The sequence below is a fragment of the Cavia porcellus genome, unplaced genomic scaffold (genome assembly GCF_034190915.1).
Source record: "Cavia porcellus strain 051 isolate PalLab524CR breed Dunkin Hartley unplaced genomic scaffold, mCavPor4.1 scaffold_17, whole genome shotgun sequence".
In the NCBI taxonomy this organism is placed as follows: Eukaryota; Metazoa; Chordata; class Mammalia; order Rodentia; family Caviidae; genus Cavia; species Cavia porcellus.
In genome coordinates, this window is record NW_026947500.1 from 33,536,056 (window position 1) to 33,554,209 (window position 18,154).

The window sequence follows — 18,154 nt, forward strand, 5'->3', positions numbered from 1 at the left end:
TCAGAGACAGAGATCTAGGTACAAATTCCAGGCCCACCACTTAACAGCTAAGAAACCATAAATGAGTTTCTTAATGTCCTCGAATCTATTTTTAAATCTTCAGGACATGAAAGCCCTGAATGGGGTCTCCCAATGTAAAGAGTTCAGGACAACACCTGGTTCCTATTCAATAACTAACTTCTGAAGTGCTCTGGGAAATTCTGGAGCCTCAAAATAGTTTTCAGGGGGGCTAGGGATTTAGCTCAGCGGCATAAGCGCCTGCCTTGCAAGCAGGCAGTCGTGAGTTCGATCCCTGGTACCGATAAAAATGAAAAAGACCAAAAAAAAAAAAATAGTTTTCAGGAAATACAGACTAGTAGTCAAATCAAAAGAGCATCTTTCCCAGGCTCTAGAAGATAAATGAGCCTCTTCCTTTAATGCTTTTTGTTCCAGTTCCTTATTCAAGATGAAGAAACCAAGAGACTCTCTGTGTCTACCCCACTGTACCTTGCAAAGTGTGTAGGTGAACACCAATACCCACATTTCTAAAGCATCTATACTGAGTCCAGCCTGGTGCTAGACATGTCATAGACTTTGTCTCATTTAGTCCTCACAATAACCCACAAGGTACAAATGTTTACCCCACAGTAGTTGAGTAGGGAGAGAGCCAGACTATGTCACTAATAAAGTCATAGAGCAAGTATATTCCAAAGCCAGGACTCACACCCAGGTCTCTCCAACTGACTCGTGCTGAATCTTGACTCCTCATTGGAACCAGACCTGAGCCACTGGCACCTAGGGATCCATCCAAAAATATACACTGAGATAAGACAGTACCCTTGTTTCTCAGTGCAAGATTCCAGAAGGTGGGGCTTCAGCAACAGGTCAATGACTCACTCAAATGATCCCAGCTGCTTGTTAAACATGACAAGGAAGATGTTTAGGCTGAGTCTGGGCCTCCTCTTATCAGGCTCTGAAGCCCCTTCCACTCATGGCCAGAAAATATCATGGAAGAACAGCCAAAGATTCCACCCTAAACTTTAAACTCATCATCTCTCTGAGAGATCACATTAAAACCTGCCAACATTTTCACTTCCTTTTAGACATTATCTTAAAAAATGGACCTATCCCTTCACTGTCCTCAGCCAACAGCACCCACAACTCAGTCTTTGCTTGAGAGATGAATAACAGTAATATATGGATGATAATGAATATTTATTGGGTACTTACTCCAAGTCAAGTACTATCCTCTGTAACTCAGTGAAACAGATGACATCATTAATCTGCTTTACCGATGAGAATCCTGAAGTTTAGAGGTTCAGGTGAGTTAAAACTGAACAGCTAGTTGGTTGGTGTTAGAGACAGAATATAAACCAGAAAGGCTCTACGGAGAACTTGTTGTCCTCTTTGTGTGATGTTTTCCCAGTGAGGTTAGGGGTGCATCCCATTCCCTTCTACCTCCTGGAATGTCCAGCATGCCCAGGTCGCACCTCAGTTTTTCTTGGGAAAACTGAGCCTTTGGAACACTCCAGACTAGAGAATTTTTCTACCAACATAGACATGAGTTCTTTCAGCTTTTCTACCTCACTCAACTGGCCCTACATTTCAAAAATACTCTAGTTTTAACATTATGTTCACTGATAACATTGGGAGTGTGTTAAGTGTGTACTTAACAGACAAGATAGAAAAGTGCTTACATATCATGATCACAATGTTATAGAAAAAAACTGTACATTACATCAAGCAGGAGGAAGGGGAAGATGACACAGAAGTTCCCAGTGGCAATTTATGAATGGTGGGATAGTGGATGGTTTTTATTCCTTTGTTAGCTCTTTTGTTTCAAAATCGCTACTACATGTGCAAATCCATCTTTGCAAAAACGAAAACAAAAACAGAAACAAAAAGTCACTAAACAAAATAAGCTGACAAAAAAGAGGAAGAAAATGTAGCCTGACAATCTGTAGGCAACCTCACTGGTATGTGTTCCCTCTTCCTGCTGCACACACATCAATGCCCTCTTCCTTCCAGCACCCCAGGATTCACAAGCCAGCTTCTGATGCCAAGGGAAGAGTAGGCAGACTCGGGAGTAAGTTACCCTAACACATCCCAAGCCCTTCCAGTCCACGCCACAGCCTCCTGTAGAGAGAGGTTTAATTATGAACAGCTCTATGATGCAGCCTGCACTATTTCTGGCCAGCAGACAGGGCAGTTAGCTCTTTTTCCACTCTGGTCTTGGCTGAGCTTCTGAGGTCATAGCCGGGGAGTGGGCAGGCATTCTCATCTTGTCCCAAGGCCAACTCTGTCTTCCTAGAGGCCATCCCAAAGTTGCCTCCTGAGGAGCCAGCCAGGCCCCATATGTTCTCCAAAAGCATGGCACCATCTCTGTCCCTAATATTCTCACCTTATCTAGAATCATAAACTGGGCCCCGGCTGTGTTAACTCACCCTGGGGTACACACATGGCTGTAAGGCTTAAGCTGGAAAGGCTGGGGGTGCGTTCTTGTGTTGCCAAACTGTACTGCATGGTAAATCAAGAGTTCAGGCACCGAGGGTGCAGGAGCTGCGGAGACAGCACAGGAATCAAGAGGTCTCCTCTATACGGTGGGGAGGAGGGTATCCAAGAGCAGAGGTGGTCCCCAAAACTATCCAAGGGGTTGTCAATCAGCACAGTCATGACCATTTTGAGACTGATATTGAATAGTCATACCTTGGTTTCAAGATAGGCTTTTAATTTCTTTTAACATTTAACATTTCTGAAATTGTGATATACACAAAGATATACACATAGGCATGTGTGCACAAACGCATGCGTAGAATGGTCAAATTATCCCGACAATGTTTAAACTTTTAAAAACATATTACAGTAAAAGACACATGGCCATTCATTCCCCTCAAGATGCTCCCTTCCCTCCTTCAAATCTACTTATCCTATTGTTCTTGACATTTTCTCAAGGTATTCTGAAAGGCTTCTTCCATGAATGTCTCAACAAAGCACGATTTTTAAAAAATACAATGAATGCCACTGCCAAGCAATATCCAACTGAAAGGCAGGCGTAGAAAGACACGATGGGGTGTCCACATCACCCTGTACACCGACTCTGGCACCATGTAACTTCTGGTTCTTCCCCAAAGTCAAAGTGGCCATAAAAGCTACATGTTACTAATCAATTAAGGACATCAAAGAAGACACAACAGCCCTGTTAAAGACACTCAGGAAAGGGGTCTCCCAGAACTGCTTCTGAAAATGGCAAGAACAATGAGAGCAAGCGGATTGCAATGTGTGTTCCAAGAGGGTTGGAATGTTTGGCAGTGGGGCATTAACAGCAATGTGTTTTTTACTGTGACATATTTTTAAAAAAATTATACACATACTTTAGTGTCTCCCATTCAAACATCTATTACTGAATATTGAGAGTATCTAACAAGCAAAGGCAATTCAGCAGGGGCAGACACAGTTGCTGAAGTACTTGCTGGTATAGACAAGTGAGGTGCACTGACTTTCTCCTTCCCTCTCTCTGTGATCAGAGATCGTCACTATCCTCACCATGCATATAAATGGAGAGAAGCAATGTTCCCAGCTCTGATCTTCATTAGCAAACTTGCTCATCCTTTCCACATGGTTGGTACAAGCCCACTGATGGGACAGTTATGCATGTACCACTGGTGGCCCAAGCTGGTGCAAGTGTGTTAAAATACATTTTAAACATTAAAGGAGGACATTAACAGAGATGAATATCAGAAAAGTGTTATTGGTTATCATTATCCCCTTAATTCTCTCAACTACCGAGAACAATTTCTACCTAACAGGAGTTTTTAAATCCCTTAGGTCTGACTGTTTTGCCAATATAGCATCCAAACACCAATCTGCTACTAGGTGACAGAGGCATCCTATGGGTGGCACAGTGGAACAAAAGACCTCCAGAATGGAATAGAGCTTAAGGCCAAGGGTCTGTATGGGCCCACTTCTTCAGATGTTCCTCTTCTGCCCTAACACTGGTTCTCAGCGAGGGGTGATTTTGTAACATCTGCAGACCCTTGTGGTTGAAAAAATTAGGGGAAGAGATGGGTATTAGTCAAGAATGTTGCTAACCATTCCCCACAACAAAGCATTTTCTGGCCCTAAACACTAATAGTGCCAAGGTTAAGAAATCTTACCCTAACAGTTATCAGAGGATACAGAGGATCTAGAAAGAGTCCCAGGAAATTTCTCACCTTTGTTACCCCAACCACCCCACTTTTGCCATCCAACAACACATCTAAGATTGTGTATTGTCTATGAGGCTCTTATCTGCTCAACATGTAGAAATATACACCACACAAGACAGGCCTAGCCACACTGGAAATATGACAAGCCAAGAGCTTTTCTGGATTCTAAGATATGTATTTTCCTCCTATATTAATATCTCTCATAAAGAATTTGTCTGACAATTAACCAATTTTTTTCTCCAAGAGAACTGCTGTTACAAAATCAGTAAACATTCTTATAATCTATAAGATAAAAATCAGAAAAATGTGATAACTTAAAAAATAATGTGCATACACGAATAAACACAGATATCTGTGATGGAGCATGAAAAAAAAATGTGCTTGATTTCTAAGCACAGAACACAAGTCTGCAAAGAATTTCTCTTTCCCAGCAGGCTCCTTTGGCCAGTGTGAACTCACATTCATCCACCTTCTTGGTAGAAAGGCTTAAAGCACAGACTTTGCTCCTAGGATGAAAGAAGACCAGTTGTCAAAGAGGGTCTCTCGGGATGATATCAGCTACGATGGGCTCAGTGTTAAAGCTGTAAGGTCATGGACCCCAATCTCCTTCCTCCCAATCTTGCTCCCTTCTCCCACAACGCCAGCTACAACCTCTGGCCCTTTTCTATTTTCTCCTCTAACTAGCACCAGTTCAGGTCAGCCCTTGGAGGCATACTGAGACTCACAGGAAGAGAGGCACTCAGTGGTCCTGCCTGCTGGCCACCCTGTCTCTTGCATGCAAATATAAAACAGCAGAAGTGGTCTACACGTAGCTTTGGAGTGGGGCCCACTAGATCCATACTTAATGCTAGCTGGTCCTCTTCTTGGCCAAGTCAGGCATTGTGGATCTCAGTTTTATTATATACGAAGTAGCAACACTGCTCGCTACAGAGCTATTTTCTCTCTTTAGATAGAAACAACACAGTCACAGGAAACACATGATACACAGCCATCTGCCTGTAACAGCTGGCCTAGCCTTTGGAGCAGGTTGTTAGACATGCAGCCGTCATGATTCCAAAGCTGCCACAGCACTGTCCTCAGTCAGCCTCCAAGAATTCCTTAGTGGACTGGAAGACACCAAATATACCTAGATTAGGGCTCCCTATGATTTATTTTTCCAAATTCATCCTTTAAAATGTATAAGCTACAATATGTCATCACTCATTACTATTTACAGAAATATCAGAGGAAATGCATTGCTTTGTTCTTTCAAATTCATAGGGATACGATCTTGGTGTCCTTAGACATAAGAAAGATGTCCTTGGACAGAGCAAGGCTATGCACTAAGGTCCCTGTGCCAAGCACGGTGGCCATGCAGTTGCTAAGTCTTCTAAGACTCAGGGTAACTCCCTGGGCTCAGCTGGGATTCTGGGTCAGAGGCATTTGATTGGGACACAAAGTGAGGATGCATTCAAAGACAGCAGGGTCCATCATATATGTATTTTTTCTCTCTGGGTCAACATAATTCAAAGATCCTTCTCAGTCATTGGAGGGTCTGGAATGCCACTTTGCTGTTCCTTCCTAAGGTCAACTAGAAACATTTAGGGCAGTTACCTGAGAGGAACTGAGAGATCCAAGATTGCTGACAATTTGGAAAAAAAGACAAAAAAAACCCCACTAGAATATGAGGATAGATGTAAGTTTTGTTCTTTTAAAACTTTTCCAACAAAATCATTGTTAATTTTTTTACATGAACTGTAAGAATTAGATTTCTAGTATCACATTACATATGTATATATACATTAATTATATTTGTTTATTCAAGAAACAACTTCTATTATTTCATTTGTACATTTTAATTATATTTTGTATCTCTTATTATAAAAAGATAAAAGTTAGCCAGGTATGATGGTGTACACCTGTAATTCCAGTGTTCTAGGAGGCTGAGGCAGGAGGATCATGAGTTTGAGCTCAGCTTGGGCAACTTAACAACTCAGTGAGTCTATTTCAAAATAAAAAAAAAAAAAATCAAACAGGCTGGAAACGCAGCTCAATGTAAAGGCCCTGGGTTAGTTTAGCTCGCCACTACAAGAAAAAAAGGAAGAAGAAAAGAGAAGGGAAAACATGTTGAAGAGTAAAGTTAAACCTATTTTAAATCTATTTGACTGGAGGCTGGTGATTTAGCTCAGTGGAGTAAGAACCTTCCTTGCAAGCAGGTGGTCATGGGTTCCATCCCCGGTACTGATAAAAAAAAAATCTATTTAACTTAATTTTAGATCACTAGTAAGGCAGCAAATTTAATCAGATGACTTAAACCAGAGCACAGCTTTGCACAACAAGCACACTTGGACATCAGGGGTAGCAATATCAATCAGGTTTTGACTTTCTGAACAAGGGTGACAAATATTATAAATCCCTGAGCCCCCATGGTCTGACAGCCTCATTTTGAGACCATGGTGCAGGGAACAATTGCTAAGAAAAGCAAATCCAATGCACACAAACATGGTCATTGGAAGCACTATTTATAAAACAAGAAAATGAGAAGCAGCCCAGTTCTGACACTGCAAAAAAATGATGCAAATGACACCACTGCAGTAGGGTGGGATAACAGAGCCATTAAGGAATCATCTGTTCCTCACGCTCCCGTATGACCGCTGCAGCACATCCATAAAGCTGAGCATAACGTGGGTCCATACGTGGCCCACATGACGCACGGACGGGCACAAACAAGAACCACACCTGAGACTAGCAGGGACTAACATGCAGTATTACAGTCAAATGGCTTAAGTTCCTATTCTAACAGACAAAAGTGGACAAAGTGGAGAGGGACCTGAAAAGCAGACTAAAGGGGGACTAAAGGTCCCTAAGATGATCTTAAACACCACCTGCCATGATTTTTTTTTAAATTTTATTTAAAAGGAAAAAGAGAAAAACACAAAACAAAACAAAGCGGTGTAAGGGTACAAGTAATACAGAACTACAAAAAAAAAAAAAACACAGTAAGAAATCACCAGTTAATAGATTACATATTATCATCTTAGAGATAGTTGCTCAAATCACAGTATCAAAGCATACAAAGTGGACATTCAAACAGTGAGACTGCAAACAGTTGTGTTCAATGATCCAACCAAAAACATTAATATGGTCAGCTATTTAACACCCCTAAACACACTTGCTGTTGTATCCTTTAGAGCTCTTTTTTTCCCTCTCTTTTTTACAACAAAATCCACACATTTTGGGTTTTATTACTCCTTAGTTCTTATTACTTTTTTGGGGGGGAAGAATAAAGTCAAATATGGCAAAACAAAGCTGTCAGTCAAAACCAAGGATAGACATAGCACATGATGTAAAACAGAGTACAAGGTTATCAACAATGGTTATCAACAATGTCTCTTGTTTCCTTAAAAAGAATTGTCTATCTCATTACATATTATAAAGTTGAACAAAATAGTAGAGAACAAGACCAATAAAACTTAAGCATTGTGAACATTACAGGACTTCCAAAGGAGACAATAGTCAAACCAGAATGGGCATCTTAGTGAATCTTACTGCCTTCAAAGTAGTTGCCTATACCCTCAAACTTGATACTATCATACAGAATACCACCCGCCATGATTACAACGGGAAGGAGGCACATCAGCCTCTGAACTGTGATTGCCTCTGCTTGAAGGCATGGCAAGCATTTTCCCACTTATTTATACCTTCATATCTGCTAATTCTCTGTGATGACATATAGAAATTTTATGATCATATTACTGCCTTTTTAAAAGAACAAAACTGCAGAACAAATGAACTCTGAAAAATGTTTTTTAAATAATGAGAAAGCAGACAAAATAAAGCTGGACTAAGTCACATTGTTGTAAAAAAAAAAAAAAAGGAATATTATTAGATTTTTCATCTACCATGTCAGGAAACCACTGAAGAGTTCTTGCTAAATATCCAGCTTTCTCACACAATGTGTCCTTTTCAGTTACCTTTGTCACTGCTATTAGCAGTTCTGCTTCATTAATGATTTACATTTTTATCATCTTCTTGGAATTTTGAGTACAGAATCCAACGCACTGAAGGACAGATTATCCGAATATCATCCTAATTCTGATGAACCCTAAAACCAAATCCCAAACCTAGTGAGCACTGCTTAGATTCGTGTTGAACTGAACAAATACTGTTTTTTTCTGTCTCTGGAGAGGAAGGAATGGAGCTGATGATCTTTGTAACACCTATTTGCTGTGTAGCAAGAGAGAGGAAAAATTCTCAACACTGTCCTGAAGATTAGCTTAGACCAAATGCTTTATGGATTCAGCAGCACTAGAAAATACCTTTCCATCATCAAAATGAAACCTGCTGGCTTTCCCATGACACCAAGAATAGGAGCAGTGTTACAGTGCTGACGCTTAGGCTAGGGAATCTTTGCTCCCCAGAGCTTTTTCAATGAGATTCATCAGCAGACAACACAGAGAATGAAAGCAATGTTATTATTTAGTACCAATATTTGCCAATAAAATTTTTTAAAAATGTTGTAATGAGTTCATTTCTTTTACCCCGCCTTCACAAGTAGAAACTCGCCGATCACAGAACAGGTACACAGCAGACACCAGATTCGGATTTTTATCTGAACCAATTTCTGCAGCATGGCTTGCTACAAGCATCCACCTTCAAGCTTCTAGAAAGAACCTGTGGTTCAATGTATTGACACAATGAGATGATATTCTCAGTGAGGATGGCATCACACACCTCTGGTGTGTGATTAAGTTTTATAAAAGGAAATTATGGATGACGGGTTGGTAGCTCATTACTAGAGATCTTATCACTATGTTATTTAACCAAGTGGAAAATTCCAAGCTGCAAGACCTCAACATCATAGATCCAGTCAATGATGGATTGAACACTATCACAAGAAAGCATACCCTGTATCGTGAGGTACTGGGGTTCAAGTACCTATGTATTTTATACGCCATTCTATGTCATTTCAAAAGTCAATTTTTATTTTTGCAGACTCACAAGCAGATTATGCCTCTGACTTCTGACTTGTATCCCTTTCTCTGGGCCTCTATGCTTCTAACAAAGATCCGCTTTGCTGGAGGAAGCTCACGTTACCTCAGTCCCTGGGGAAGGCAGGTGTCTCTGTCAAAAGCCAACACAGACTCTCATGAGCATTTCATAATAACCTGTCCTGTCCTTCCTTGTCATGTCTCCTGTCTCCAGGAATGTGAAGTGGCTCTTCCCTTCTCCTCCCCCTCACAGTCCACCCCATGCCAGCCCAGCCCAGCCCACCCAATCCTGCCCCAGGCAGAGAGCTTCTGACCTGACCATTCTCTTTGCTCCAGGACCACACTGGGCCGCAGATCACCAGAATGAGCTGTTTTCCATCACCCAACCTGCAGCCCCTTGGGGAAAACCTGTCAGTTGCTTTAAAGTTTACTTAGCCAGTGTTCTGACGTTGAAGAAAACACAAACTGTCCTCACGATGACTTGCACTTGGCTTCACATCCCAAGGTTGCTAAGTGTTTGTTTGGACATTATGCAATTATGGGCGTTAAATACCTCATCATGATCACTTTGGGCCTCAGATGACCCTTTCCTCTCCTTCAGCAAGAGCCTCGCCCACTTCTTTTTCAGGCTTTGTCAATGTCCATGGCTGGCAGAGCAGCTCAGATTAAGCCCCTAAGTCAGCTCTCTGATCTTCCTGGGCACCTGCCTGTATTCCTCTAACCCCACCGACCAGCCACTGTGACCATTAACCACCTAATCCCTGAAGACTTGCTATTGGACACCCAGTCCTGACTCAGCAACTCAGATTTATGATTCCCAATATTCCCAAAACAACAGTTCCTTTTAATACCCAGAGATGCTCCAGCTTCTGATCCTTCTCTATGTTTAAATTCAATAGCTTAATTTACTCATGATTTTTAATGTGTAATGTCTTCTAATAAAACATAAAATGAAAGTTCAACCTGTTCTGGGCTAGCTTTGAACACCAGTGTCCATGTCTCCTTCCATGACTTCCGGGGCTAACAGCACCATTTCTCAGGTGTCCTTCCCAATATAATCCCTGCAAACACTCCTGGATCGAAAGGTAAATAGTCAAACTGGAAAAAGCTGCTTACTGTTGGAGGTACTGTGCATGAGTGTAATTAAAGCTACAAGAAGTGGCACAGTAAAGGAGTTTAGTCAATTTTGTTTAACCAAGCCATGCACAAGGTTACTTTCCTAGCTAAGCACCAAGTATATATTATGAACTTAGTGATCTAAGAAAAATACTCTAAAGTAATGCTCTGCAATGCAATGGCCAAACTCCTTACCATGCAATGAGGTCTCAGCCAGGCTAGCTGGCCTCCAGCCCCTAGAGATGGCTTCTTATCGTTGTTCTTTTCTTGTTCCCCTCAATCCTTTTCACTCACAAGAAACTCCGTAATATGGCAATCTTTCCCATTAAGAGAACAGGAATTGGGGGAAGCTACATAGTTGAATTTATCTTTGTGATAGGGAAGAGTAATTAAGGCTTTTCTCAGAAGATGGGTAGGATTCAGGATACTTCAGAGAATTATTAACCTGACCAAACTACATTGCCGAGAATGAAGTCCCAGGTTTGCAACTAGAATGAGTAATGGTAGGCAAGAAAGAGGTCTCGGGACCTCTGAATTGTCATCTGACCACAGACAGCAGCGATACTTTGCGGGTGACCTGGTGTGGAGTCCCCAAAGTGGAACCTTTGAATGCTAAGGACCGGATCCACTAGACTAGTGATGGATCCACTAGAGTTTTAGAGACCAAGAGCCCAAACTGCAACCCAAAGCCTCTTACTTATACATAAGGTGCCAACACTGCGATTAAACCTGAAATGTGAGGTTTTAGTTTGGAAAAAACTCAGGCATTAACATCATTTTTCTTAAAAGAAAAGCGCAACAGAGCTTTCTATGATAGGTACAGCTTTTCTTCTCTTCATTTTATTGGTACAATTTAGATACACATAATGATAATATTTATCATAGGAAATTTCTGCCTGCATATGATAGATCCTGCTTCTCTTTCTTTTCTCATGTCCCTCCGCTCCCTTCCACTCCTCTTCCTCACCTTATTTACAAAGGCTTTCTTTCCATTTTTTCTTTCTATTCTCTTTTTCTTTCCCTTCTTTCTTTTCTCCCTCCCTTCTTCCCCTTCCTGTTTGAACTTTGCAAGGTAAAAGTCTGCATTTGAAGTGCTTTTGCACAATGTGGTCATTGCTGTCAGACGCATGCTGGTAATTTGTCAAACCTTGGCCGGCGTGGCCTGGCTGGAGTGCCGGCGGAGGACTCTGCGTGCCTGCTGCGGCACACGTGCCATAGACTCACCACCACTGCACCAGACTCTAGAACACACACCAGATTTCTGGCTCCTTTACAAACTGTCTGGGGTCTCACCGTGGGCCAGTTCAGTCCCAATCTGGTATTTTCACGGGAGATACTACTTCCAAAAAAAGGACTGAATTTTAGTTAGTTTCTATTTACAATTATAGATAAATGCACCAAAACAAGGTATGTGGTAGCGTGTAGTGGGCATCTTTTAGAGCTCCCCCTGAGACTTAAATCCTACTTCTACCTCTCGTGGGCTGTGTGAACTTGGACACACGAGGGGTTAACAATGCTGAACCTCAAAACCTTCACTCATAAAAGCGATGCCAAGATCTTGGGATGTAGCTCAGTGGTAAAGGCCTTGGATTCCATTCCTTGTAACACAAGAAATAATAGCAAATAAAAATTAAAAGGCGACTATCAATAATGCATGAGATCGCTACAGAAATTAAAGCAATCAATACATATAGACATGGCTGGAACATAGGATGCAACACGTAACTACTATTATCGTTAGTATTTATTTATTCATCCCATGAATATTTCTTGGGCAGCACAGCCAAAGCACTCAATGTCCTTTGAATAATTTTGGTACTGAGAGTTGCCATGGGGATGATGCAAAACCTCAGCAAACTGGATTTTCTGGCATCGTGTCTTCTCAATTGACTTGACTACTTTTACCTTGTAGATACAGCATCTTCCTCTTCTTTCGTTCCAAGTATTCTTTGGGATGTTGATCCTAGATAGCCTCCACTGAAGACTTCCCATGCGCCAGACACATTCTAAGTGCCTCAGATGTGCTTAAATCTTCCAACAAGCTCATGAAGTAGACAGGACTATTATTCCCATTTGTGGACAAGGAGAAGGCACAGAGAGGCTAGATTACTTGCTCAAGCTCACACAGCCGTGAACACCTTCAAAGTCAGACTCCTGAGCCTGTGTATGTACCCACCACACACCCTGCTCCTTATTCTGCTGATTGCTAATGGCAGGGAAGAGAGTGTGGCCTGAATATGAGACAGGATGGAGAGTGCAGAGGTGGATGCAGGAGAGGCTCAGGAAGTCAAGCCATCTTCTGGGTGTCATGTGGAGCAAACAGGCAGGGAATCGGGGAGCTGGGCTCGGCCTGAGTCCTGGCTAAGTAACATCAGCATTCTGTCCCAAGAGACATCCCTGGGTTGCTGTGTACCAATCGTGTCTGAGTAGGAGGTGACAGTAGGCTGCTGCCTGGCAATGGGAAAGGAAGGAGGGACAGGGGACAGACTTGAGCTGGAACACAGCTGGTGACTATCAAGCTGCTACTCGTGCCTCTTGTGCATTGCCGAAGATTTTCACAACTCTTAAACTCGGGGGCTCATCCCACAGTTGCAGATACTTTTGAGACTGAGGACTAGGAGTCATCTTAGAACCTGCTCCCTCAACCTGTAGGATTCTAGGGTACAGGGTCCCCAAGGATGTTTCCATCACATCTGGCCATCTATGGAAACCACCAATGAAGGACACAGAGCACTTCTGGGTGCTGCCAGCAACCTCTCCCCCAGAATCCCTGATGGCACAGAGAGGGAGTCGCTTGCCTTACACACAGAAGGCCAGCAAGGATCACAGCCAGGAATGAAGCCAAAGCAGAAGGAAGCTCCCATCTTGCCTAGTCACCGAAACATCACAAGCGCCGATGGGGCTAGAAGACATCCAGGCCTCTGGTCTACTGATTCCTTCCTGTTCCAAGCCAGGCCAGCTCCCACTCTGACTTGTTCACGAGACAGCAAGTAGTCAGGGTCAGGGCTAGGTATAAGAACGGCCACTCTCAGCCAGCAGGACCCTGTGCAGCTTTTCCTCACTGCCCTTCTGTCCACGGTAGGATGGAAAGAGTTTGGGGAATAAACTGCGTCCCCTCCAGCACTGACCATACCACCACAACCCTGCCTAGGAGGAAGAGGAGACAGGCTCCAGGGCCAAAGCTCAGGAGCAAACTCCTCCTTCCTCTGTGTTTTATTTCCAAACCCTGAGGGTGACACAGGGGTGGGGGATGCAGGGACAGTTAAATGAATAAAAGTTTCCCTTCCTGTCGCTCTCCCAGATCTTTAGGTCAGTTCTGGGTTACTCATCAAGCACCCAAGGAAATCCTCACTAAGAAGCCAGCTTGAATCTGAGGCTGGACACATCTCTGCTCACCGACCTGCCTCATAGGCTGCAAGCACCTTACAAAGCCTTCACCACGTAGGTGAGAAGAGCTCACTGACCCCAGAAAGGCGACACTGGTGCTGATCGTTTGGAATTAGTAAAACTCTAACCCCCGTGGTTGTTTTTTTTTTTTAAATAGTTATGGAGAAATATTGAGGTTTACCCTCTTTGTCTGCTGTCTGGAGTCTGAGCTCCAATCTCTAACCAGACACTTTATGCAGGGGATCTGACTCCCCCACCTCAATGACTTCCTCTGAAAGTGGAGCACGTGAGGATGCTTCTCGTGGTCGGTCGTGGTTAACACAAAGGTGCACCTAACACAAGATGGGTCTCATTGTGCCCTTCATCTGTGTCACTCCGGTAGCTAGGAGTACGCTTACTAACTCCTCTCTCCCTCTACATGTCCCAGGCAGGCTGAGGGCTGACAGACCACACAATGCAGTCCCCGAGCAACCCCATGAGGGGTGATTCTCGCCTCCTTTACACATGGTGGGCAGCATGGCACGGCAGGGCTGGGACCAGGCCCATCTGAATGCACAGCCATGCCTCTAAGCACCCCCCTCCTTAACTTTGCTCCTTACATTTTACTGATCACATTGAAAGCTGGTTTACCTACAGACCCACAGTGAGCCTTTCTGTGGTATTACTTATCTGGAAAACTCCTTTTCATCCTTCAAAACCTAACCTTTCAAAACCTGTCCCTGATTCTGTAAAATCTCCCTTGACCACCTCAGCCCTTATCAGAAGTCCTATTTCCCACTTCTGAATATTTAATTAGGATGTATTTCAATATACTATTTTTTTCTGATTAAAACGTTTTATTTCCCCCCTTTTCATTAGTATGTGTTTGTGATATGCAATATAAACATTCATCACGGGGAATCAGAATACATACATATTGTATCTTGATCCTTTTAATTTGCACCTCCTCTCTTCCTCCATTCTAATTCCCTTCCCACCTCCATATTTTCTATCTTTCTATTTCTTACTATCTATTTTTATTTTGCTCTTTAAATTATTTATACTTTGAGTTTGTAATGCAAGAGAAACCATGCAATATTGAACCTTTGTGTCTGATTTATTTCACTTAGCATTATGGCCTCCTAGTGCATCAATTTCCTTACAAATGACTCCAATTTATCTTCTTTATGCCTAAGTAGTACTCCATTATACAGGCATAACACATATTATTTCCAACTGTTGTTTTCGGTCACACACCAAATTGGATGAGAATTCAATCAAATTCAATGGTTACATTCAACATTAACCTTATGGGAAAATTCGATTTGGTTCTCTTCTAGTTCAGTTTGCAATGAGAGCTGCGGAAACAATGAGTTTGTGAACTGAGGTACTACTATGTGGCTTATATATCTATCTCTCCCACTAGGCTGTAACCTCCTCCAATTTATTTCAATTTATTTACAATAAATTGAGAATACAGTTTATTTCAATTCCTTGGAAATTGTCTACGCATATATAACCTGTACAACAAGTTCTCAAGAAGGGCTATCCACTCCTTCACCCCAATACTAGGCAATGTCTGGGAACATTTTGGTTGTCACAAGTAAGAAACAGAGAGGAGGGAAGCTATAGAGATCTAAAGGGTAGAGGCCAGGATGTCACAAAGTATCCTACAATGCTCAGGGTAGGACCCCCCCAAATGAAGCATCACCCAGCCCAAAGCATCAGCAGTGCTAAGATCCAGAACATTTGCCCCACACAGCGTTCAACCAAACAACCACTCTGTATCAGGGCTCAGCTCCTGTTGCACAAACTGAGCTCAGGTTCTCACATATTGGCTGCACCTGTGGGGGAGGATCACACTTTACCATCCCAGGTGACAGGCTTTGCCAGGCAGCTTCTTTACCCAATGAACTTCATGCAGGTCTCACACTTTCCTGTCTCGGCCACACCCCTCAGCCTTAGCATTCCAATTTGCCGGAACCAATGTCCAGCTGCTAGAGTCTGTTTCTTTATTTAAAGCCTTGCTTAGAAGCTAGAAAGTTACTTTGCTTGCAACGCGCAGGCCAGAGGAATCTCCCCCTCCCTCCCCAGAGTTGCCCTCAGTCAATGACTGATAGTTTTGCACATCCCATAGAACCGTGAGCCACAACGGTGGAGCTGGGCTGGAGATGGAGGGGGTAATGGTCACACTGCACTTGCTCTCAGCCAAGTGACCCTGCGGAAGTCCATGCCCTATCTGGAGCCTCACATTTCTGATGCAGAATCCAATCCTGAGATCAAGTCCTAGCCCCAGAAGTCAGCTTGTATGGTTCATGGATATTTCTGGGGAAAATAATGCTGAAGCATGAGATTTGTCACTCTTCCAGAATTTCCCCGTGGGGAACAGAATGAAACTCAAGTCGCCGCAGTGGGTAGCCAGCTTGCTAACCCACCCTCTCTTGGCAGCCTTGATTCATTCCTTTCTCCTCTTCCCCGCTGGTGTTTCCTGAACTTCCTAGGGAGCTAAAAGAACCTGAATCCTCTCCTAGAATCTTCTCCTAGGAGCCAAACCAAAACAGACCAGAAGTCAAACCTGTCAGTGCTGAGCAGAAGCACTAAGAGCCTTCCCATGGTTCTGCCATTGCCCTTTTTCCCTCTGCTATAAGAGAAATCTCAGGTTGAGTCAGCTTCTGTGACTTGGATCTCAGTGGAAGGAGCCTGGAGAAACCTGCAGTGGCTTATAGCCAACATGTAACGGTCACAGGAAACAAACTTTTGATGCTGAGAGTTACTGAAGTTTGGGTGTAGTTGTTACTGCAGCACAACCTGGTGAACACTGACTAACACAGAGCTTCTCTCTCCTAACTAACCCTGTTGTAGTAGACCTGGGCTTCTCACCTCCCAGACGACACTCTTCTAAAGGCAAAATCAAAACAGCAGAACCCTGTCAGCTTCTGGAGTTTGGAGACAATGAGTTACTCCCCTCCCTTTGTGAAGCGTCCCTGTAGTTCACAGTGCCTTGTGTAATGTCCAGGACTTGGAGAGCATCTGTAGACTGGGAGACCTGCCCCTGAGCTATCTGGGTTTCACCATGAGCCAGAACAGGCCTCACAGGCTCACTGTTGTCAAGAAGACTAATGATGATGGGGCTGGGCAGGAAACAGAGAAAGTAATAGTCATTCTGCAGTTATTCTAACCCGGGATGACCCCGGTGTAGTCCCTTCCTATCTGCAGCCTCATGTTTCTAGTGCAGGCTCTGACTCTGAGATCAAATTCTAGCCATAGCAATCAGCTTCTTTAATACTATAATTCAAAATCCCCTAAAAGTCTCATGGATTTGGAAGCCGATTGGACCCTAGCAGCGCTCTACTGATCAGCAGATTTATACATTCATGAGTTCACAGCTAAATGTAAGGCACTGGGGAAGTGACCTCTCGTGTCCCTACATCCTCCCTCCTCCCTCTGCTTTCTGACTTCCACCGCATGAGTGCCTTCCCCTCTGCGGAGCTATTCCACCCAGCCTTGGAACCAGCCGACCTTGGATTGAAACTGCGATCCAACGTAAACCTCTCCTCCTTTCAGAAGCAGGTATCAGGCGTCTTATTCCAGCAATGGTAAAGTGACTAACACAGCATCTATGGTTCAGTGAAGATAAAAATGAACTTCGTGTTCTCATCCCCCTGCTTTACCCTGCAGCTTGCAAAACAAGCTTCATTCATCCACAATGTCAGGGGAAAGACTGTTGTGTCCGGTTTACTAATGGCTCATTTCCTTCCTCCTCTTAAGAGACTGGAAGTGAGAGTTGCCTGCTTTTGTTCACTCTCTTTGAGCTTCAATGAGGATCAGCCATGGGCTGAACCTCAGAACTACACGGTGATCACGACTTCTCTCTCGATCTGGTCGCTCAGCCTTCACCACCTCTGCCATACCTTAAACCTAACTCTACTCTTATTTCCTTGAAAGTATTTAACACTGACAGGTTCTTTATAATTCAGTAATTTTAAGAGAACCATCTTATCTTACTGCTATCAATGGAAAGCCAGTATCACTTGTCCACAGATGGGCATGAAATTGAAAATGGCAGAAAGCAATTTTTTATTGCAGACTTGCTAAAGGCTGTTATCTGTTGAAGCCCCTGCCACCTGCTATCTTTCTGTTTAAAAGGGAGGTTAAAAAAATTAGTATAGATGTAAATGCCCAATGGCATAAAATCAAGGTTTTATCTTGTCATAAGCAGAAAGATTGAAAGAGAGCAGGAAAGGAAATAATTTTCTAAACTAACATGATGAGATGTTGCTTAATTCTTCCCTGGGGTCTCCCAACCATCTCACGTGCTCTAACGTCACCTTCCATTCCATTGCAATTCCCTTTCACACTTTCAGATACACTCCATCATTTCCCTGGGTACTTACACTGAGATGGCTGAGTTACTAACACAGCTTTTACAGCCTGTCACATGCAGCTTACACTACCATGTCCAGCTGGTGTGACTCTGTCAAATTCACTAAATCTCTCTGAGCTCTTTCCTCACCTGAA

General features: G+C 43.1%; 1 protein-coding gene across 3 annotated transcripts in view; it reads right to left on the bottom strand.

Moving 5' to 3' along the window:
- Slc1a2 (solute carrier family 1 member 2) overlaps nt 1-18,154 on the bottom strand; it is a 156,487-nt gene that overhangs the window by 89,272 nt on the left and 49,061 nt on the right. The window contains exon 1 of one of the 3 annotated variants that reach the window (XM_063227774.1): nt 9,469-9,488. The exons of the other annotated variants lie outside the window; for them this stretch is intronic. Coding sequence (XP_063083844.1) covers nt 9,469-9,476 — 8 coding nt within the window. The 5' untranslated portion in view covers nt 9,477-9,488. Of the gene's footprint in view, nt 1-9,468; nt 9,489-18,154 lie in introns of those variants that run through there. 3 annotated transcript variants of the gene reach the window in all.